Source organism: Aotus nancymaae, unplaced genomic scaffold, assembly GCF_030222135.1.
Source record: "Aotus nancymaae isolate 86718 unplaced genomic scaffold, 86718_ANA_hifiasm-v0.15.2.pri h1tg000044l, whole genome shotgun sequence".
Lineage (NCBI taxonomy): Eukaryota > Metazoa > Chordata > Mammalia > Primates > Aotidae > Aotus > Aotus nancymaae.
Window position 1 is genome coordinate 100,131 of NW_026988458.1, and position 23,818 is coordinate 123,948.

General features: G+C 48.2%; 1 protein-coding gene and 1 long non-coding RNA gene across 7 annotated transcripts; one reads left to right on the plus strand and one right to left on the minus strand.

Moving 5' to 3' along the window:
- Nucleotides 1-855: 855 nt before the first annotated feature.
- UPF3A (UPF3A regulator of nonsense mediated mRNA decay) lies at nt 856-20,942 on the minus strand. Of its 6 annotated transcripts, none has more exons than XM_021667873.2 (10): nt 20,700-20,942; nt 20,375-20,481; nt 19,267-19,373; nt 15,532-15,630; nt 15,303-15,413; nt 11,991-12,046; nt 11,744-11,902; nt 7,962-8,122; nt 5,532-5,826; nt 856-1,859 (listed from the first exon to the last, which is right to left on the minus strand). In XM_021667873.2, the coding sequence occupies exons 1-10, from the start codon at nt 20,904-20,906 to the stop codon at nt 1,731-1,733; spliced, it is 1,431 nt and encodes a 476-aa protein (XP_021523548.2). In that variant the 5' UTR covers nt 20,907-20,942; the 3' UTR covers nt 856-1,730. The 6 variants fall into 6 exon arrangements, 3 of the variants coding, with proteins under 3 accessions (XP_021523548.2, XP_064217884.1, XP_064217885.1); XM_064361814.1 differs by having other exon boundaries at nt 15,493-15,630; nt 20,700-20,906; XR_010337172.1 differs by lacking the exon at nt 11,991-12,046 and having other exon boundaries at nt 20,700-20,906.
- LOC110567703 (uncharacterized) lies at nt 20,353-22,008 on the plus strand. Its single transcript, XR_002478048.2, has 2 exons — nt 20,353-20,449; nt 21,379-22,008. It is a non-coding gene; the product is annotated as an uncharacterized LOC110567703 (long non-coding RNA).
- The last annotated feature ends 1,810 nt before the right edge of the window (nt 22,009-23,818 follow it).

The following is a 23,818-nucleotide window of genomic DNA, read 5'->3' on the forward strand; positions in this document are numbered from 1 at the left end:
GAATTATGCTGTTAGCTAGCTCTGGAAATCCCATGGTCACACAGGAACAGGGATTCCTTGTCAACAGAGTCTGGTTATCACCCTCAACTGCAGGCACTCATTTTGGTCAGGGAGACATCTCTCCACACTTGCACCATCTTCACAGACTCAGGCAGGTTTCGACGGTCAAAGCTGTAAGAACACTGGCCATGGACCATTACCTGGTACTTACTGTCCAGCACCATGATACTCAGGTCAAATTCTTTGCCATCCTGAAAGGGCATATTTTTGGATTTCACCTCAGGCTTCCAGTCCCATTCTCACGGCTGTTCACGACTACACAACGGGCAAAGTACACCTGGAAACGGAAGGTGACGGGAGCCCTCATTCGTCCCGGTATGGAATCCACCTGCAGCTGTGGTTCACTGATCAAAGAAACAACCGGTCCCCCTTTGATTGTCAAGTAGAAGCAACAGACGAAGCACAGCCTGTGTGTGTGACGCGGGTGGTGTGGACACTGTCTCCCGCTGGGTGGCTCTTCCAAATTGCGTTGTCTTCTCATTTTTTTTCGCGTGTGTGAGTTTGCTTGTCCTAACCTAGTGTTCTGTCTTTCTCTCTTGCTCTGAGATTTAGGGCAGATGCAGAAAGTGTTAGTTAAAGAAAAATTAGCCAGGTGTGGTAAAAGTCTGTACAATATTTACCAGTAAAATATTTTAAGGCCTTACCTTTTGGAACTTTTTGCATGTTTTGACATCTGCCCAGTGTCATCCAAACCAAGAAAAGAGAAGATCTGTATGATTATGCTGTCAGGCATTTGAACTAACGAATCGGAATTTCCCTTACACAGCTGACATGGATTCAAAGAATATTCCAATACCTCTTTAACAAAATTATTTAATAAATGGTTAAAATCATAGTGCCAAAAATACATTAACATTTAACAATTTCACTGAAAGGAAGAAAGTGTAGGATGCATAGTTTCAGAAAGCTATTTTAAGTTATTTACAAATAAAGTGTCTAAAACTCATCTATGTGCTGTACCCACTTTATCCCTTCCTGAACAAAATTTCTGTTATTTGGGCAAATCCTAAAACCACGGTTTAAACCATAATGGTTACAAACCACAAATGCATCCATGCAAGACTGTGAAACCATTTTCATCCAGTCAGAGGCAAAACTGTTGAAATGGCAATAGTTGAAGCTGTTGGGTTTTATATAGTGTGAAGTTTGATAAATATTCCTACCAGAAGGACGAAAACACAGCACAGGTGTGGCTGACTCACAAAGGTTGTAACAAACAAGAACCGCTCTTTCCTCGACACCACGGCTCAGAGGCCACCGGGAAGCACAATGAGGCCGACAGCTCCTCTGCTCACAAACACACGAGACCAAAGCGGGCGTCGTTCTCACGGCACTGACGGTGCTTCAGGACTCGTACTGATCCGATACTAATTTTCTCCCCTATCTTACACACGCTTTTCTACTGTCCAGTGAAAATCATTTGTGATTTGGCTGAACGCCAAATACTAGTTTATACCAGAAATGGTAAAATCCACGAGCATTCTGCTCAATTTAAGACAAATCACTACTTTTTTTAGAATGGCTTCTGTGTGTTTCTACGTCACCCTCTTTATTTTCGGCTTCCAGTTTCCTGGTAAGGAGTAAGTGCTCCCTTCCGGTGACACTTGGAGTCATGTACACGTTTCTGGGATGCCCTCGCTCGTCCATGGAGGCCGGGTGCACGCCGTGGCTCACTCTGCCGCTTCCCTCTTCTCAGGACCAGGCCCTGAAGCTTCTGCCTTGCAGTTCCTCCCGCTTCCACCACACTCTTGAGCTCGGAAGCGAGCTCCCGGATCATACAGCTGCAAGGCGGGCCGGTCCTGCCAGGATAAGAGGGCACGTTACTCTTCCAAGGACCAGCAACGCAGAAAGCGTCACTACCTCCCTGCATTTCATTTTTTTTTTTTTTTTTGAGATGGAATTTCACTCTTGTTGCCCAGGCTGCAGTGCAATGGCATAACCTCAGCTCACTGCAACCTCCACCTCCCAGATTCAAGCAATTCTCCTGCCTCAGCCTCCCCAGTAGCTGGGATTACAGGCATGCTCCACCACATCTGGCTAATTTTGTATTTTTAGTAGAGATGGGGTTTCTCCATGTTGGTCAGGCTGGTCTTGAACTCCTAACCTCAGGTGATCCGCCCGCCTTGGCCTCCCGAAGTGCTGGGATCACAGGCGTGAGCCACCACGCCCGGCCTCTCCCTGCATTTCTAGAGCTTGCTGATATTAATTGTCCAAAGACAATCAACCAGGCCAGACGTGGTGGCTCATGCCTCTATAACCCAAGCACTTTGGGAGGCCGAGGTGGGCACATCACCTGAGGTCAGGAGTTTGAGACCAGCCTGGCCAACATGATGAAACCCCATCTCTACTAAAAATACAAAAATTAGGCCAGGCATGGTGGCTCACACCTGTAATCCCAGCACTTTGGGAGGCCAAGGCAGGCAAATCACGAGGTCAGGAGTTCAAGACCAGCCTGGCCAACGGGGTAAAACCCCGTCTCTACTAAAAAATACAAAAAATTAACTGGGTGTAGTGGCGGGCACCTGTAATCCCAGCTACTCAGGAGGCTGAGGCAGGAGAACTGCTTGAACTTGGGCGGTTGAGGTTGCAGTGAGCTGAGATCGTGCCACTGCACTCCAGCCTGGAGTCAGAGCAAGACTCTGTCTCCAAAACAAAAACAAACAAAAAAATTAGCTGGGTGTGGTGGCGGGCACCTGTAATCCCAGCTACTCAGGAGGCTGAGGCAGAAGAATCCCTCGAAACTGGAAGGAGGAGGGTGCAGTGTGCTGAGACTGCACCACTGCACTCCAGCCTAGGTGAAAGAGCAAAACTCCTTATCAAAAAAAAAAAAAAGGCCGGGCGCGGTGGCTCAAGCCTGTAATCCCAGCACTTTGGGAGGCCGAGGAGGGTGGATCACGAGGTCAAGAGATCGAGACCATCCTGGTCAACATGGTGAAACCCCGTCTCTACTAATACAAAAAATTAGCTGGGCACGGTGGCGCGTGTCTGTAATCCCAGCTACTCAGGAGGCTGAGGCAGGAGAATTGCCTGAACCCAGGAGGCGGAGATTGCGGTGAGCCGAGATCGCGCCATTGCGCTCCAGCCTGGGTAACAAGAGCGAAACTCCGTCTCAAAAAAAAAAAAAAAGAAAAGAAAATCAACCACGCAGCTAAAAACCAACCCTTTTCACAGCACTATCTCGGAAACCAGGTATTCTAAGGCAATTTAAAAAGCCTCGTAAACGCTGGTTATCTAGGCAAATCTTACTTACTGCTCAAACAAAGAACATGTAACCTGTGGGAACAGTACAATCATGGCATCCCCCTCTGAGTTTGGGAGGTGAAAACTCAAAACATGTCCACCTCAGTCCCTAAGCCTGAAACAAAATGAGATGTGGACCCTCAGAGACGGTTTTGGATCTGCAAACTGAAACAGTTATTCATGTGAGTAATAAGCAATTTCCACAGGCTTATCCCTGCCTAGCATCCACCAGCAGGGAAACTGAACTGCCCCTTTTTAGAAAACATCACTCCATCATTTTATTAAACTCCTGAAGGTGAAGTAATAAAAATAACCCATAAAATCCATGAAGGGCAGCTGTTCAGAGCCTGAGGACAGCAACAGCCAGGGAAGGCAGCGACTCCTCCCTGACGGGGCCACCGGCCCTGCCCCAGCACTGAAGGGGCGGAAGGGAGGAAGGCGGCTCATCTGCGGAGGCCGGCAGCCTCCCACTCCATGTGCCTCCTGCTCACTGCCTATTCTCCCTGTAGAGCTGCAGCCTTAGCCTCCAATGACCGCCAGGAGCACAAGTGTGGGCTGCAAGGATGACCATGTGGGTGTATCTCACGTGCTTCTTCACTGGGATTCACCAGCTCACCTTCACCTCCTCCTGGACTGTGTGTGGAAGCCCCCATCAGGTTATCGCCAAGGGGGTTAACTTAATTTATTTTCCTTGATGTGAACCTGACCAATGGGAGGGGTGCAAACAGTCTCAGCCGGCCCCTGGACCTGAATCCTCCTGTGGGGCAGAGACAGGTTGCCTGGAGCCAGAGTGCACAGCTCTACTTCTCACCAGGGCAGTGCCTGGTACGCCGATGGAGCATGGAGCCTGAGCTTAGAAGTACCTGACAAAGCCGGGCTCCCCAGAAAGCAGCTCCTGCACACGGTGCCTCATTCCCACCACAGGCTCAACAGAGGAGTGAACGCCCCCCCACCTCAGGTCGAGGGGACATCAGACCATTCGCCACTGCGAAAAGGCAACTGGAGACCGAGGGCTCCTGTGAGCAAGTCCCCATCAGAAGGACCCACGGCTGTACTCTGTGCTGCTAGAGGTCTAGGCAACCCTAGAAAACTGTGGAGTATTCTAGAGGTGATTGTTCAAGGGTGAAGACAAGAAGGCTCTGCTCTGGATTTCAGCCTCTACTTCACTGGAACATTTTAAAAGTGAACGTCGTTCATACATATGACAACCTGGAAAGATCCGAAAGGAATTAGGCTGAGTGAAGAAAGCCACTCTTAAAGCTCACATAGGCTGGGCGCGGTGGCTCACGCCTGTAATCCCAGCACTTTGGGAGGCCGAGGCGGGTGGATCACGAGGTCAAGAGATCGAGACCATCCTGGTCAACATGGTGAAACCCCGTCTCTACTAAAAATACAAAAAATTAGCTGGGCACGGTGGCACGTGCCTGTAATCCCAGCTACTCAGGAGGCTGAGGCAGGAGAACTGCCTGAACCCAGGAGGCGGAGGTTGCGGTGAGCCGAGATCACGCCATTGCACACTCCAGCCTGGGTAACAAGAGCGAAACTCTGTCTCAAAAAAAAAAAAAAAAAAGCTCACATACTGTGTTTTCATTTATCAAGCATTCTTGAAGTGACAAATTCACAGAGACAGAACCGATGGTGGCTGCCAGGGTTACAGGGACGGAGGGAGGTGAGTGGGGGACTGCTGGGAGGCTGGGGTGGGGCCTGGTGCTGTCAGGGAGATGATGCCGTCTGTAGTGCTGCGCTGGGAAAATGCAAGCTGAACAAAAATTAGCTTCAAGCTTCTGAAAAAAAAGCTGTTTGCTGGGCTAAGCAGGTAACCACAGTCCTGTGCTCACTGTCTGGGCAGAACTAACTTACAGGTGTTTCTGAGCCATGGGATTATTCACTCATGATGAGAATGTTGTTCACAATGTGGAAGGCAGCTCCATGAAGTATCATTAAAACTTTCCTTCCAAGGGAAAAGGTCATAATCCTTAATCTTATTCTCAAGCAAATCATATAAATGTGCTAGTTTTATACTAAATAAAATCTTTATCTTTCCTGCTCAAAAATAATTTGATTCTCTGAGAAATGATGACTAGTCTCTTCTACGACCTGACTTTCAGGAATAACTGCTCTTGTAAAAGCACTACGCTCCCCAAGACGACATAAGGCCAAATGACATGGTCAGCGTGCAACCTGGATCTAAGACAGCCAGACAAATTTTCCTTTCTGGGTTTGATAAAAACCTTGTTTGTCAGTCGCTCCTTTCTGGGTGCCGGACTGTTGTCACACCTCTGTGCTCTTCCGAGTCTCTCCACGGCCCCCACTGGGGCCCCGCTGTCCTGGCTCCACTTCTTCCCTCTGTCCTGGGCAGGTCCTTTCCCCCATCTCTGCTCATCTTCACTCCTTCTGGAAAGCCGGTCAGGCTCGTGGCAAGCTCTGTGCCTCCTGCCATCATCCACATGGGGTCTTTGTGCTTCACGTTCTTTTTCTTGAGATCTCTCCACACCCCTGTGCTCTGTGTCACTGCCGTTGCGTGACCTGTGTTCAACACAAATGATCAGCAACTGCAGGAAATGCTGGTCAGCTGCCCACCCTCCTTTCTAGACCACAGGCTCCCGGAGGCCAGGGACCGTGTGATGTGCTCAGCACTGCGCTGCTGAGGCTTTACTGTGATGGGCACACAACAGGCATTCATAGAAACCACTATAAAGAGGAACAAATTGTAGCACAATCTGCAACTTCACTTGAGTGACAGGCGGTGAGACTTATGCTAAGGGACATTTCATATGTATTTTCTAATTCTCAAAACCCTCCAAAGTAAACATCGTCTTTTGGCCGGGCGTGGTGACTCATGCTTGCAATCCCAGCACTTTAGGAGGCCAAGGTAGGTGGACCACCTGAGGTCAAGAGTTGGAGACTAGCCTGGCCAACACAGTGAAACGCCGTCTCTACTGAAAATACAAAAATTAGCTGGGTGTGGTGGCACGTAACCGTAATCCCAGCACTTTGGAAGGCTGAGGCAGGCAGATCATCTGAGGTCAGGAAGTTGAGACCAGCCTGGCCAATGTGGCGAAACCCTGTTTCTACTAAAAATACAAAAATTAGCCGGGTGTGGTAGTGGGTGCCTGTAATCCCAGCTACCTGGGAGGCTGAAGCAGGAGAATTGGTTGAACCTGAGAGGTGGAGGTTGCAGTGAGCTGAGATCATGCCACTGTAATCCAGCCTGGGTGACAGAGCGAGACTCAAACAAATTAAAAATAAAATAAAATAAAATAAATCTTTTCTACAGATAAAGTGACTGAGACTAAAGTGGTCCAGCGGCTGTCCTGGGAGCCCAGGTTGCACATCCATCACGACGTGCAGCCCGAATACTGACAGCTTACTTTCTGCTTCAAGCACAGTCAAATTAACTGACATTCACTAATGGCAAATTAATTATATTTCTGCATTTATCAGAATATTAAGTGAATAGTAAATAAATAAATGGCTGTTTAGTTCATCTGGCAGGGCTAGTGGGGACTACAAGGCTCTGTAACCAAGTATGAATTCACACCAGGCACGTGGCAGTAGGCACTGCCGTATCATCAACAGTCACGGTAACACGTGTGACATAATCACGGTGCTTCACAATCGTGGATTTGTAATCATATATAAATTTTACAAACAAAGCAGTAAACCAAAACCCCCAAGAAGAAAAAAGAAATACTTCATCAACAACTCTCAAAGAAAGGCAGTGAGAAATCACCCCGATTACTGTGACTTTGGGAAGCTGGCAGCCTAATCCCATTAGGGTTCCCAACTAAATTCCACGTCCGCCATCCCCTGCGAGCCAAGTGGCCCTGGGCGCCAGGAGACTGTGGGTGTTGAGATGTGGTGAGTGGGCAGGGGTCCTGGAGGGGAAGGCAAGCCCAACTGCATGGGGCCCTGAGGATGGTGGGTGCCAGGAGCCAGAGGGACAGGATCCCTCCCGACTGGCATCTGGCTGGTCTCTCTGGCCCACCAGGCGGATGCTGCTGTGTCTGTCCATTTCGCAGATGAGCTCCATGTCATCAGGGACACACCTCCACAGAGCTGCATGTCATAAGGGACAAAGGAAAAGAAAAACGGAGGACCCGCAGTGCACAGACAAAGCTGCTGGTCAAGTTCCACAGCTAGAGGTGCCAGCGGGAGCTTCAACTAAAGGATCACAGCACTTAAAATCCTGTTTCTCTATCACAAAAGAGCTGCCAGCTCTAAAAGATGGGGTTCTCAAATACACAATTCTGTAGATAAATTGCAGGAGAGATTAAAAAAAAGAGCAAAGGGCAAGATATCACAAAACACAGAGGAAAAAAACAAAACAAAAAAGAAACGCAAAGACTGGGAAGACAGATCCTGAAGACCCGACACGCAACCGCAGGAATCCAGGAGGCAGCTCAGGAGAAAAAGGAAGAGGGCGTGGAGGCAACAGCAAAGCAAACAGGAAGAAATGCCCTGATCTGAAGACAGATACAGACGAGAGGAGTCCACTGAGTTCCTGGCATGCGGATGGGAAATGAAGGCTGACGTGTACTTGCACACCCTGGAAAGTCTTGGATTCCAAGAATAACGTGAAACAGGCACACTCATATTGACAAAGCCTGCGCTGCCATGACTGGAAGCTGGCGCGGTCCTAACAACAAAAGCACGCTCACATCTCCTGGGGCTCCTCCAGCGAGCCTTCCGCGGGCCTGACTTTTATGACTGCGCCGGGGGTACAGGATTCCTGCTTGCCGCCTCCAGGATCAATCTCCTCTCCTCTTTCTTTTGGATTCTCTGTGGTTGGTTCCTCTCCCTTTTCTGGTTTCTTAAGAAGCTGAGAAATTATAATGTTAGGAAAATACCACTTCAAGAGCACATTCTAAAAGAAGCTGTTAATAATTACAAATAGACCCCAATAATGAAGCCAAATGTTTGCACAGCAAAATAATGAAAGCTAAATGTCCAAAAATGAGGTTTTTGGTTGAACACTTGGTGGAACATTCAGTGAATGAAATATTTTGTAGTCACGAAAAATAATGTAGGATAGTTAATATGATGAAAAAATGTTCACATGATGAAAAACAGGATAAAAACCAGAAAATGCACCACATCCCACTTCGAATTATGTTAAAACACACACACAACACTGTCTAAAGGGCTCTGCAGCATTCTGTTAACAGTGATTCTTAATTTCTTTTTTTTTTTTTGAGATGGAGTCTCACTCTGTCACCCAGGCTGGAGTACAGTGGCACGATCTCAACTCACTGCAACCTCCGCCTCCTGGGTTCAAGCGATTCTCCTGCCTCATCCTCAGCCTACTGAGTAGCCAGGACTACAGGTGCATGCCAGCACACCTGGCTAATTTTGTAGTTTTAGTAGAGATCGCGTTTCCCCATGTTGGCCAGGCTGGTCTCGAACTCCTGACCTCAGGTGACCCACCTGCCTCAGCCTCCCACAGTGCTGGGATTACAGGCGTGAGCCGCTGTGCCAGGACAATAGTGATTATTGCTAGATGGCAGAACTTATATGACTTTATTTCCTTTCATCTACAGGGTCTAGTTTTTCTGAAATAGACAAGCATTACTTTCGTGATAAGGAAAAAAAAAGTTTTTTAAAGGTTGTTTCCTATTGATGATTTTTAGAATAGTTTATAGTTTTAAAAACATTGATTATTCTCTTTCTTGAAACAGAATTAATGAGCAAGTCGCCATGACATATTTCATCTGCCCTGTCTGCCCCTGGGCCTTACTCCCTGCTCTCTGAATAATTTTTGAAACTAAAGCACCTCAGTTAACTTGGGAAAAGAAAGAGAAAAAACAAAAAAAGAAATGGAAGCATCACATAGAGTATTTGTAGAACAGAAACGGAAGGTGAACTGAGCATGTGTTCTCACTCATAAAGCAGACACACTTTACACTGCAGCATAGCGAGACCATACACAGAAACATTCAATTACACGCATGCACTTGGGAACAAAACTGCTCCTCATCAAGTGTGGGCCCCGTGTCAGCTGTGAACATCCTCTTATTCTGCCTATGTGGAATCTGGGAACTTAAACATTTCCTTTCTAGTAACTGTCCATCCTTTTTTTTTTTTTTTTTTTTTTTGAGAGGGAGTCTCGCTCTATCACCAGACTGGAGTGCAGTGGCATGATCCTGGCTCACTGCGATCTCCGCACCCAGGGTTCAAGCCATTCTCCTGCCTCCGCCTCCCAAGTAGCTGGGATTATAGGCAGGCACCACCACACCTACCTAATTTTTGTATTTTTAGTAGAGATGGGGTTTCACCATGTTGGCCAGGATGGTCTCAATCTCTTGACCTCATGATCTGCCTGCCTCGGCCTCCCAAAGTGCTGGGATTACAGATGTGAGCCACCGTGCCCGGCCCTATCCATCTTTTAAAACAATTGCGGCATTAATATGTTTGTAATAAATGCAAGCCATAGGGAAGTGCAATAATCTCCATCTCCCAATTCAACAAATGCTCTGTGTGCCCAGGAACTGTTCTTATGACTTCTGACACCGCACATGTTTTTCAATACCACCTCTTCGACACCAGCTGCATGCTCCACACTCAACTCAACTCTGAGACCACTGACCTAGAGTCAGCACCAGACCCCACAAGTCAAGGGCTCAGTCCCACAAGACCGCCCTTCCTTTCAGATGACAGTTCCAAGTCCCAGTGTGTCACCAGTACTTCTGACCAACCAGCAGTAAATTCAGGAGTCCCCAATGGCCTCTCCTCAGATTTGATAAGTTGCTGGAATGGCTCACAGAACTCAGAAAGGCAGTGTACTCTCGATTATTGGCTTATCATAAAGAATACAACCTGGAACAGCCAAATGGAAGGCATGCACAAGCTGGGTATGGGGTATGGTGCGGTGGTCCTCGGAGCTTCCATGCGTAACCCTCCCAGCGCCTTGATGTGCTCACCAACCTGGAAGCCTCAGCTTTAGGCATTTTTAAGGTTTCATGACATGGGTATGATTGAGTCATCAACCACTGGTGATTACCTCTCTCTGTCCTCTTGGAAGTTAGATTGGGACTGAAAGTCCCAACCTTCTAGTCCTGTGTTGGGTCTTTCTGGTAACTAGTCCCCATTCTGAAGCTGCCAGTCCTCTCACTGGCATGAGAGATACTCATATTACTGCAGATTCCCGGGGTTTGAGGAGCTGTGTGCAGGAAGCAGGGTCTAAGACCCTGTGCTAGGCACTAGGGAAATGGCTGTGAATGAGACAGACAGGCCCCTGCCTTGAAGGAGCTCATGCCTGATGCTCCACCTGAGGCAATGGTGGTCAAGGGGGAATGCTGTAAACAGTGGCAAAACTAGGAGAAAGGAAACAAAGGAACAAGATAATCTCAGGTAGTATCAAAGGCTACAAACACACGCAAAGGGAGAGTAATGCAGCAGAGACACAGGGACATGGGAAGAGGAGGGTCCACTGCAGAGCCAAGATCTAAGACCAGATGCTGAGGAGCAGCCATGGGCACATCTGGGGAAGTCCCCGTGGAGAAGAACGTGCCGAGGCCTGAGGTGGAATCGCTGGTGCATTCAGCAGAGAACAGCAGCCAGGGCTGCTGGAGACGAGCCGGGGAGCAGGCCGGTTCTGCCGTGCCCTGCGAGGCTTCTGGAGGCCAACCGGAGTGCACGGGCAGCTGGACTCCCTCCCAGCCCTCGCCTGTGTGGCCACACAGAAGCTCACTGCTTACCATCCTCAGAGGAACATTAAACAGCTGAGCTGTTCTGTGTGCCGTATTTCTGTTTATTAAGAATAGCCACGAGGGCCGGGTGTGGTGGCCCACGCCTCTCCAATCCCAGCAGCGGACGATCACTTGAGCCCAAGAGTTCATGACCAGCCTGGGCAACACAGTGAGGCCCCCATCTTTACAAACTTTTTAAAAAAATTAGCTATTCAGGTGTGGTGGTGTACCCCTGGAAAGAGAGGCTGAGGCAGGAGGATTACTTGAGCCTGGGAGATAGAGGCTGAAGTGAGCTGTGATTCTGCAGCACTATACTCCAGCCTGGGTGACACATAGAGACCCTGTCTCAACCCGTCCCCAAAAAACCAAACAAAAAAAATAGCAGAGCAGCCATGAGCCATCTGTCTTTCAATCTTTAAGGTCTTGATACAACCTAAAAGGAAAGTTGGGAAGTTGGAAAAAAAAAAGGGACAGTGTGAGCAGCAGCCCGACGTGTGCCAGCATGGGGCTCCTGTGGGGGTGTCCTCAGTGCACACCCAGGAAGACAGGCGCCCAACAACAGCCTGAGGACTCCCAGGGCTCAGGACACGCTGTGAAAACCAGTGCTGTGACATAGAAAGAGAGGATTTGTAACAACACAATATTACGTTAATTCAAAACGTTCTCAAAATTCTAAAGAGCTAAGATGTGTAAAAAGAATAATCACTGTAGCAGAACTACTGGAAAAAGGGAATAAAATGTTTCCTCAGAATTACCTTAACCCTCAGTTCTCTCTCTGCAGTTTTCTGCTGTTTGTCTGTCTCCCTTTTTCTGCATCTTTCCTCTTCTCTTCTTCTTCTTCTCTCCTCTTCCCGCAAGCGTTTCTTTTCTAACTCTCTCCTCCTCCGTTCTTCTCGCCTCTCTTCCCGGATTCTCTAAAGACAGGAAGAATGTGTGTACGGACTGTCTGGATGAGAATGGCAGCAGCAGGGAGGGCGTCCATCAGGTAAAGGCCAGACCTACCTGCTTTTCTAATTTTCTATTTTTAATATATTCCAAAAGAGGTGTGGTTCTTCTAGCTAAAACACAAAAATCGTAACGTAGTATTTAACTCCTAAAGAACGATTTATTTTAAATACTTGTTTTCAATTTAATCTTTAAAATAAATAGGGTAACAATATTATTACTTTTTAAATTTAACATGACCACACACTGTCTCCAGGGACAGTTTTTATTCCATTACTATCAAGTCAAGTAATTTGAAACTATCGACAATTTTATACGTAGTAGATATGTAATTCCTGATTCTTAAGGGAGGCTTAAAATACTACACAGCTGATACTTCTGTAGATACCTTAAGTCATTAACATATATTCACTTTGCCACATCACATATTCTGAGAATTTTTTCGTTTTCCGTTCTCCAAGTGATGGTTTTAAGAAACGTGGATTCCTGTAATGTCTTACACTATACACACTCCACAGAATCATGAGGACAAGACGCGACTCTGCACTGCAGTTCAGAAAATGACTCCACGTGCTGCTGCTGATTTCTGAGAAGATGCCAACTGCTAGGGAACTGCTCAGATCTGACCTGGATGTCAGTGCTCAGGCAAGCTGGAGGCCCCACAGGCACTGCTTCAGAGGGACTCTCGCCGACGGGGTCGGGCCCCATGTCCTGCTAACACGAGGACACGGGTGGGAAGGGGAAGATGGTCTGGATTTATTCTGCAGGTCTGTAGGATCTCAGATTAAACAGGGTTGGGAAGAATCCCTGGATGCGTCTGCAAAGTGACACAACATCTCTGGAATTCTGAGGAACAGGTATGAATCAGGAATCATAGCAGAAACTCTGGCCAGGGGTCTCTCACTTAGAACTGAGGACCCCTGACACCCTGACATCATGGATCAAATGGCACCTGTCCCAGGAGCCCTGCCCCAGGCACGGTGGCCGTAGGGAAGAGCTGATGAGGCCGCAAATGCCACATTTCATGGCAGGCACAGCGGCCACAGAGAACCCACTCCCCCCAGGGGTCCCTGGGCAAACCACGAACTCTGGCTCAGGGTGAGTACAGCTCACTGGCTCAGGTAAAATGATCAGCTCTTTGTAATGGGCAAATTCTCTCAAATCAACCAGGGGTCTGCTCTGCTCTGTGAAGGCCTGGACTTGTCAGCCAGAAGCAGGGCGAGACCACCCAGACGCACGGGGAAGCTGAGCCCAGACTCCACCTGCCTGCCTTCCTTTTCCTACAAAACGCCTGCTCCATCACCCACAGGGATCACAGGAAAAGTACATGAGACCTGAGTAAGAAAGTGTTTTACACATCATAAAAGTATGTTATTCATCAGACAGAGGATGCACGACCATGCAGCAGAACACAACGTAAACAGAAGTCTCAGAGCTGAACCCAGGCAGTCTGCTCTAAAGGCCTATGCACCAGACTAACTCAACAACTCCAGAGTCCTTGCCAGTAAGAGTTTATTCATATTGCATTTAACACTCGCTTCTCAGATCTGTTCAGAAGAATCCACTGGAGGCCAAAACCTAAGAAAAAGCTAATTTGCCATGAATTGCCTGATTAAGGTTAAATTTTTAATATGCAGAAACAGCAATCACAGAAACAAGGAAGGCTTTACGGCCAAGTCCTAGAATGAATTAATTGCTCCCGTCAGGGATGGTGGATAGTAAGTCACATTCATTCATCCAGTCAACATTTGTGAAGCACTGGCTGTGCAGCAGATTCTGGGGGATACCACCCCGACCCTCCCGCAGCCCCTGCAGGAGTAGCGAGTCTGACCTAAAAAGGTATGTCTCAAAACAGCCCTAAAGTGATCGATCCTATACAAAGAGACATTTAAAACAAAGTGAGAAGGAAACGGGAGGTCTGTAATTAACATCTAATTTGCTTTTTCTAGCTCTTCTTAAATTTATCAAGTTCTAAAGTGAAATCTCGACTTTGCTCCCAATACCGTCCTACCTGCATCGACCCTTGTGTGTAATGGTGCCACAATCCGCCCACCTGCTCAAGCCAAACCTTGGAGTCTTAATTTTTCCTGTTCCCTAACCTGCCACACCCGATCCATCTGTTAGTCTTGTCCAGTCCATCTCTGAAACACATGCTCATCCCTTGGCACCCACAATCTATTCCGTGTGGCATCACTAGAGTGATGGGGACAATAATCAGACCGTGCCACTCCCCCAGTGGCATCCAGGTGCCCTGGAATGAATCTAAACCTCTTGCGCAGCACCCCCACCCTCCAACCAAGCCGCCCTCACCCATGCGTGCCAGCCCCACAAGTCTGCACTCTGCACCTGAAGTGAAAAGCGCCAGCCCCCGGCCATGCCCTTGGTGTGTCCTTCCTCACTGCTCAGCGCAGCCAGTCTCAGCTCGTCTCCCGACCTCTTTCCCTCCTGCAGCCAGTCCCAGCTCCAGCTCCACCACCATCTCAGAGGGAGTCTCCTGACCTTCCCCTCCCATATGCCATTTGGTCACATCAGTGGCACTGATTACAAACTGAAGTGCCCTGGCTGGGCTACTCCCGCTCCTGCTTCCAACCTGTGGTACCCGATGGCAGGCAGAGGCCTTGTGCGACCTGTTTATCACTCAGCCCCATGACGAGGCCCAGAGTCAGTGCCCAGGCAGCATGCAGCCTCAGCACATCTTGTTTACTTTAGTGATCAAAAGCTTTATTATGGCCGGGCACGGCAGCTCACACCTGTAATCCCAGCACTTTGGGAGGCCGAGGTGGGCGGATCACCTGAGGCCAGGAGTTCAAGACCAGCCTGGCCAACAAGGTGAAACCCTCTCTAAATTAGCCAGGCATGATGGCAGGTGCCCTGTAATCCCAGCTTGTGGGCATCGGGTGGAAGGCTGGATTTAAACCCGACTGGGATCTGGCTGGGCTTGGCTTGGCTCAGGGAGCCTGGCATTTGTTTGGAACAGCAGCAAGATGACCAGACCATGAGCAAAACATCTCCTGAGGCATCGAACTGTGACCACTGACTTCGACTTTGTGACACAATACTTCTTCCTTGAAGCTGTCAGGCACACACCATTCATGTGTCTTTCTTCTCCACTGCTCATTCGGAAACATGAGAACTTAAAATGGTTATAACTAAAAAAAATCAGGTGCTCTCCATCAAACAATGCTCAGAAATATTTTCCCATGTGGCCATCTTGCCATCTTTTTGTCAAAACTGCTAAGTACTCTATATTTCTGCCGAGCCTGTAACAAGTTTCAACTTGTTACCACAATCAAGAAAAAGAAGGAAAACGTGTATTCTCTACGAGCAAATCTCTCAATAAAGAAAAGAGAGGAAATGAGCAAAACAGACCAATGAGCTCTCTTGTCTTCGCCTCCATCTCCCCCAGCAGAATCTCAGGGCTGGTGCTGGTCTTCTCTTCCTCCACACAGTAGGTTTCTAAAAACTTCTTATATTCTGGATCTATACATTAAAAAGACAGAAAGAAAAAACGTGCAATCTTTCCCAACTACAGGAGATTTAATCTGCTCAGTGTTCTTACTTTGGCAGCTTCGTAACGCAGCACTTGGAAAGGGCTCACCGTCTTCGATGCTTCCCGTCTTCGCATCTTTTTTTTTCAGCTTCTTTTTGGCTATCTTCTGGAACGGAGCAAACTCTACCACTGCAGGGTATTCTAGGCCTTTAACAGGAAACATATTTCAGAAGCCATTTTGAAATTCTACATTCATTTTAGAAAATAATGACCTAGCTTACTTAAAGAGTAAGTGTAGGCTGGGTGCGGTGGCTGACGCCTGTAATCCCAGCACTTTGCGAGGCCAAGGCAGGTGAATCATGAGGTCAGGAGGTCGAGACCAGCCTGGCCAACATGGTGAAACCCCATCTCTACTAAAAATACAAAAAATTAGCTGGGTAGGGGCGGGCGCCTGTAATCCCAGCTATTCAGGAGGCTGAGGCAGGAGAATCAGTTGAGCCTGGGAGGTAGAGGTTGCAGCGAGCTGAGATCACACCACTGCACTCCAGCCCTGGCAACAGAGCAAGACTCTGTCTCAAAAAAAGAGTAAGTATAACGATGACACTGTATTATTACTATTTAAACTATAATTCATCCTTCCAGTAAGAGATAAAAAAAAAAGATTAAAAATCCTGCAATTTAATTACATTTCCAAGTACCTGCAACCTTAGCATGGCAAACTCCAGACTTAAACAAGGATGAATTCACGGTAGGAAGAACAGTTACTTACTTCACAAAACAATTCATCATGTTGCGGTGTTGGTTACATAACTGAATTCGTTCAAAACTCATCAAATTGTTCACCTTAAAAGTCTGACTTTTACCATATGTAACTTACACCTCAATAAACCTGACCTCCCTAGCCCCATCCCAAATAATTTATTGTTGGAATACCTTTAAATAATCTGATTTCTTAGTTACATTTTACATTTTATTTTAAAAGGTTAATTCAACTATCAATTTCTTACATAAGTTCAAGAAAATGACTTTGCTTAGAAGACACAACAGCTAAAAGAGAGGGCTTCAAAGGGTTTATAATATATTACAGGAGAAATTTGCTTCTGATAAAAGTAGAGAATGGAAGTCATCAGAAACTGACTTTGTTGCTATATGGGGGGAAAACAAATACACAGAGAGAAATGTTCACTAAGAGAAGCTGCTATCTGCTGAATCATCAACAGAACACTGCCACCTTGGTACAAACCCACTGAGTCATCATTTTTAGATGTAATGTCAGTAATGGTCAGGTGACTGAATTATAACTCCTTTATCTGGGAGATCTTTTTTGTGCCAACCTGCATTATCCGGAATAAAGTCAAGAATCTGGGGACTGTAGAGCACTGGACCTGCAGGGATGATGGACAACCTACTGCTCCACCCACAAGGCCTCGCACACAGTGGATACTCATTCAATGGCAGATGACATGCTCCGCTGAGTGTGGTACTGCCAGACAGACAGACACATCCACCAATGGAATAAAATAGAGAGCCTGGAAATAAACTTTTGTTAATATTTGGTCAACTGATTTTTGAAAAGGCTGCCCAGACCATTCAATGGGGAAAATGAAGTCTTTTTATTTCATTTTTATTTTTCGGAAAAGGAGTCTCGTTCTGTCACCCAGGCTGGAGTGCAATGGCACGATTTTGGCTCACTGCAACCTCAGCTTCCTGGGTTCAAGCAATTCACCTCGGCTTCCTCAGTAGCTGGGATTACAGGCACCTGCCACTACACCTGGCTAATTTTTGTATTTTTAGATGGAGTCTCACCATGCTGGCCAGGCTGGTCTTGAACTCCTGACCTCAGGTGATCTGCCCGCCTTGGCCTCACAAAGTGCTGGGATTACAGGCGTGAAACACCGTGCCCGGCCAAAGAAAGTCTTTTCAACAACTTGTGCTGGGCAAACTGGATATCCACAGCCAGAAGAATGAAACTGTATACCTAACACCATATAAAAAAAGTAAGTGGAAATGGATCAAACCTAAATATAAGACATGAAACCATAAAACACATGGAAAAAAAACACAGGGGAAAAGCTCCATGGCAATGAGCTACTACTGCATATGACACCAAACGCACAGGCTTCGGCCGGAGACCACAAAAACAACGGCAGGGCTGCGGCTCACACCTGCAACCCAGCACTTTGGGAGACCAAGGTGAGAGGACTGCTTGAGCCCAGGAGTTTATACCAGCCTGGGCAACACAGCAAGACCGTATCTCTACTTAAAAAACAAACGACACTGCTTGTACCCATTACTGCAGACAGTAACAAAGCAAACAAACAAACAACAGTGACAACAAAGTAGCACTGGCAACGAAGAGCGCTGACTGGGCGCCCTGCCCACCACTGCTGGGAACGTAAAACGCCGCCGGCAGCACGACCTCGGCTCGCTGCGACCTCTGCCTCCCGGGTTCAAGTGTTTCCCGTGCTTCAGCCTCCGGTAGCTGAGATTACAGGCACGCACCATGATGCCCGGCTAATTTTTGTATTTTTAGTAGAGACGGCGTTTCTCCATGTTGCCCAGGCTGGTCTTGAACCCCTGACCTCAGGTGATCCGCCTACCTTGCCCTCCCAAAGTGCTGGGATTACAGGACTGAGCCATTATATCTGGCCATGTTACATATATTTTACCACTATTTTTGGAAAATAAAAAGAGGAAGCTGAATAAAGTATGAATAAATGAGCAATGAACACAAAGGTCAGATCGTTCAGTTCAAGTATCACACTTGCTTCCAGTCACAGGGACTAGCTTAGCTATTACTAGAAAGCTGTAACAATCTTTCCAGTCTTTACCCCTAAGTGGAGAAAAAGAAAACACTCATCAGTGTCAGGAACAGGTGGAGAGGGAAGAGGGTGGCTGGGGAGGGGAGGGCAGAAAACAACTTGCTGTGAAAGGCACACAGACTTGATGGCCAGGATTCGGGTCATGGTTAGGGTTAGTCCCAACAGCAGACAGCCTGACAGGAGAAGGGAAAAGATCAAAGCAGAACGCTAGAAGGACTGGGAAGGGAACTACTCAAAGCAGAGATGAAGAGCACTGTCCCGCGGGCAAAGCTGTTGAACAGCAGTCAGTGACTCCCCGACGACACGCTCGTAAATGGTACGGTCATGAAGGGTGCTGTTTAGGAAGACAGAAGTCAGTGTACATTTTAGAAAACTCCTATCAAACAGATAATTTACTTTTAGAACCTAAAAAGATAAAGTTCTCTCATACAGAAAACTCACTCATTAAAACCTTCATTCTCTGATGATAATACATAAATAGGCTGTCACTGTTTCACAGCATTTCAAGAATTCTTTTGATTTAAATAAAATTAATTTTAATTTTTAATATCTCCACATACAGTAATATAATGAAATTTCTCTTATTTTAGTCAAATAACTTTTTAATTAAAATGCACAAATGGGCCAGATGCTGTAGCTACATGCCTGTAATCCCAGCACTTTGGGAGGCTGAGGTGGGAGGATCACTTGAAGCCAGGAGTTCAAGACCAGTGTGTTGCCTGGGCAACACAGTGAGACCCCCTTCCAGTCTCTACAATTTTTTTTTTTTTTTAATCAGCCAATCATGGTGGTGGACGCCTGTGGTCCCAGCTACCTGGGAGGCTGGAGGATCACTTGAGCCCGAGTGTGAGGCTGCAGTGAGCCGTGATTGTGGCCACTGCACTCTACCCTGGGAAAAACAGAAAGACCCTGTCTCAAAAAATGAAAAAGAAAAAAAAAAAAAAAAGAGCAGGAGAATTCTAGTAATACTTCATTAGTACACCTACAGATGATAATAGATTTTGAAAACCAATGATCTAACCTTTGCTGTCAAGGAAGATATATCCATCAAAACGATCTCTAAAAAGAAGGATGTCATCAGGATTCCTAAAATTAATGTATGCTCTTGAATAGAGATGAGGATAAAGACTGAAATAAGAAACAACCGTGAAAATGGTTAGTTAATTTAGTCTCTTTTTCCTTTTCTGGACACAACAAACTACTTTAGATAAAACTTTAGTGCCGAAGAGTCACCTCAGTTAATTGTAATAACGCGGATATTCTTTAGCAAAAACAAACGCAAACGCTAACTGAAACAGCTTTAGCAAGAGGGAGAACTCAGGTTCCTTCTCCGCTGCCCAGAACCGGTCTTCGGAGGCTGAAATCCTCAGGCAAGGTCAGGGCCCACTCCCAGAGGAACCCGTGGCGCCCAGAGACTCTCCTGACTTGGGGACCCTGTCTGGGATTTATTTATTCATTTATTTAACTTTTTTTTTTTGAGACAGAGTCTCGCTCTGTCGTCCAGGCTGGAGTGCCGCGGCGCGATTTCGGTCGCCGTAACCCCCGACTCCCGGGTTCAAGTGACTCCCCCGTCTCAGCCTTCCGAGTAGCTGGGACCACAGGCGCCCATCACCTGCTCGTCTAATTTTTGTGTTTTTAGTAGAGACGGGGTTTCACCACGTTGGCCGGGATGGTCTCGATCTCCTGACCTCGGGATCCGCCCGCCTCGGCCTCCCGAAGTGCGGGGACCACAGGCGTGAGCCACGCGCCCGGCCCCCGCGGGTATTGAAAGCCGCACCGGCCGCAGGAGGAGCCGCGTCCCCGCAGGGAGGCGCCGGGCGGGCAGGGCTGGTCCTCCCACCGCACTCGTCAAGCGTCAGCCGCCTGAAACCACCGCATTTTTAACGTAAACCGCGTCTGCGTTTGCTTGGCGGTGACAGGTTTCTTTGAAAGAACTGACACTTTTTACTGAAACGTAGTTATTCAAAAAGCTCCCACGACTCCCATAAAAGCAAAATCAGGGTGAGGAACGCAGGGCAGCGAGACCCGCGCGCCGCGCCCCGGCTCCGCCCTCCTCCCCCGCCCCTGGGCGGGCCCCGACCACTGCCTCCCGTCGGGACTCGCGCGCGTCTCCGCGGGGCGGGCCTCACCTCAGGTCGGCGGCGAAGAACTCGAAGTAGTCGTGCGCGGGCAGCGGGCGCAGCTGCTCCTCCAGCTGCTCTTTGGTGAGGCCCGGGGGCAGGCGGCGGATGACCACCTGCGGGAAGCGAGCGGCCGTTCCCACCGCGGCAGGACCGGGCCTCGGCTGCACCGCGTACCGCGCCGGGGTCCCGGGCCGCGCCTCTCCCGTCCCCGTGCCCGTCCCCCTCCCCTCTCCCCCCCTTCCCCCCTCCCCTCCCCCCCTTTCCCCTCTCCCCCCCCAGCTCAGGACCGCCCTGTCCTCGCGAGGTTTGCGCGCCCCGCCCCCGTCCCCACCTTGCTCAGGGCCGCCCTCTTCTCCTCGCGAGGTTTGCCCGCACCGCCCCCACAACCGGAGGACGAGGTTGGCGGCGTCTCCGGCTCTCGCTGCGGCGGGTCGCGGTGGACCTGCACCTCTGCGGCCGACGGCTTCTCTCTCCCGTTCGGTCCCCGCGCGGCAACGGCCGCCCTCGGGCCTCCGGCCCCGTCCTTCTCCGAGCGCATCCCGCACCCGCCGCCGAGCCGCCGCCGCCAGACCCCCGGCGAAACCTCGCGAGAGCTCGGCCGCCCCGCTCCGCCCCGCCCCTTCCCGGGCCGCGGCGCTCTGGGCGCCACCCACCAAGGGGCCAGGGCGCTGCGGGACGGGTTGGGGTCTGGGTCAGGACCTCGGCAGCGAGCGGCCCCTCACGGAGCGGTGGCGGCAGCTTAGGGCGGCCCCTAGGCCGGGCGCTGCCCCAGGACCCCGCGATCCTGCGGTGGTGGGAGGAGATCGCGGACGGGCGGCCCTCCCAGCCAGCACCGTTTTTAGCCCAAACTCCGGGATCTCCAGGCCGGGGCGCCCTCAGGGCCGGGTTCGCATTTGCACGTATTTTTCATAAACACACAGGCGGCAGCACTTTCATGAGAGAAACATACGGAAGTTATTTTAAAAAGACTTTCGCGTTGTCTAAACGTGGGCTGTGTTTTTCATCCACAGCACGCTTTAACCCAAGAATCTCAGGCACACACAGGAAACTAGAACTGCGGCTTGGACGCAGCCAGAGACCAAGGGCGTCACTGGCAGAAAGCGGAGGCGAATCGAGCTCCGGGATGCAGCCGCCGCTCACACGGATCCCGGCCGAGCCGCCCCGCCCAGAGACGTGGCTTCCTGGGAGCAGTTGACACGCAGCTGTGCAGCAGCGACAAGCGGGGCCGGGGGGCCGTTTTCAGAGTTCACAGTCTACAGGGATCTTAGCAAAAACAAGCCCATAGTAAGGGTGCCTACACCAGGCTTTTGTCACGACTCAGTGACTAGGAAGACTAGGTAGGCTGAGCAAAAGCTCTGACGATGTGTGTGATTGAAAGGAAAATGTGGTCGCCAGATAGAATGTTTTAACATATAGTGGGGCGGGAGGGGCGGAGATAGGGATAAAAATGTGGAAACCATTTATTTTAAAATTTTGACTGTTCCTGCAGTCTTCATATATTCTGATTATCTTTAGAAACTGCTCTCAATCTATTTCTATGTCTTCCCTCTAGTTTTAAAATATTAAACAATCATCTAACTCACTATTTTACCTCTAGTCATGTTACTAGGTTGGGATAATAAAAAGGATAGTGAACTTCACATTTGCTGTCTATAACAGATTCTTATTGAAGCAATCTTGCACCAAGATGATTTCTTACTCAGCCCAAATTACCAACTGTAGAAAGAGCTGGTCCCACCTCTCACCAGGCACAACCATGTCCCGTGACTTAGGGTATTTCTTGTGTTCATGTTTTGCCCTCACCACTGCAAAGCCCTGTCCTCTGCCTGGTGCCTCTGCACACCTCTCTGAAGCCAGGTTGGCCTCAGCCAACGTGAGGGACCCTTCATTTGAGCTTCCCCAGAACCTTGAGCAGCTCTTTTCTCTTCACTGTACTGTATACCTAAATGTTGGATGCGTATATTTTGTAAATTTAGCAAGAAAAATGCCCAAATGTTTTTCCCCCGAAGTCAACTTTTTAACACCCTTCTGATTCTTTACTTCCTGTTACTGCAAAGTTCTGAAAAATGATTTCAAAAAAAAAAAAAGCAGGATTTTAGAATTCAGCAGTCTGACGAATATCTTTTTTTTTTTTTTTGAGACGGAGTTTCGCTCTTGTTACCCAGGCTGGAGTGCAATGGCGTGATCTCGGCTCACCGCAACCTCCGCCTCCTGGGTTCAGGCAGTTCTCCTGCCTCAGCCTCCTGAGTAGCTGGGATTACAGGCACGCGCCACCGTGCCCAGCTAATTTTTTGTATTTTCAGTAGAGACGGGGTTTCACCATGTTGACCAGGATGGTCTCGATCTCTTGAACTCGTGATCCACCCGCCTTGGCCTCCCAAAGTGCTGGGATTACAGGCGTGAGCCACCGCACCCAGCTGACAAATATCTTTAAATGAAATCTTATATGAATTTTACGATACAGTGAATGAAATACACTTGTAAAATAGCTTATGATGTTACATGACAAATTATATCACAAAGAAAATCTAGCTTCCTACACATTAGCCAGTTTGTTGAAATGCTGTTTGACACATGCACAGAACTTTACAACCAAAGCAAAGCAGGACTAAACAATCTCCAAACGTCAGAATGAAGATGTTACGTAACTTTACTTTTGCTTAACTGAACACTTCCATCTGTGAATGTGGCCCTGGGCTACATCCTATCTCATTGGCAGATGACAGTGACTTGAAGAAGCTGGTGACTTCCAAGTGTTTCCTTTAAGGGTGATAACACGGCCACTGTAGTTAGCAAGAAGGACACCTTTTTAGGAAACTGTCATGAGATACTAGAGCATTGGGTAGTAACAGGAACAATACTTGGCAGTATGACGACACATTCTTTTTACTCTGAGGCCTAAACACTGGTGCTAACACTGCTGCTGGTCAGAATTACACCTTAGTCAAGTGTCTGAACCTTTTCCCTTTTATGTCTTAAAGCACTGTCAACAGAGTAACGGCTCACCTAGAAATCCAAAAGATCCTAACAGGTGATCAATGAGAAAATGAAATGATTTTTTTTTTTGGCTCTGGCAGGCAAAATAAATGTAAAAAACTCAGCACTTTATTAATAGAGTACTTTCATTTTAGTTCCTTTAAATATAATTAAGTTCAGTCACTTGATTTTCTAGCCCCAGCTCAAGGCAGGGGGGGCATACATAATGCCTGACAGAAGAGCCATTTAAAAATGAAAACATGAAAATGCATTAGTTTGAGTCTAATTTAGCATGGGGTAACTTATGGTCTCTAAGCGTATTACTGCGCTAACTTCCAGTGCAGTACCTGACTTTCACCATGATAAGTGGAGACAAGATGGGGTCTGAATGCTGGTCCTCAACACACAATGTTGCTAGACCCTCTCTGTATGAAGGGGAACAAAGCCGTCCCAAAAGATTTACTCGAGTTAACA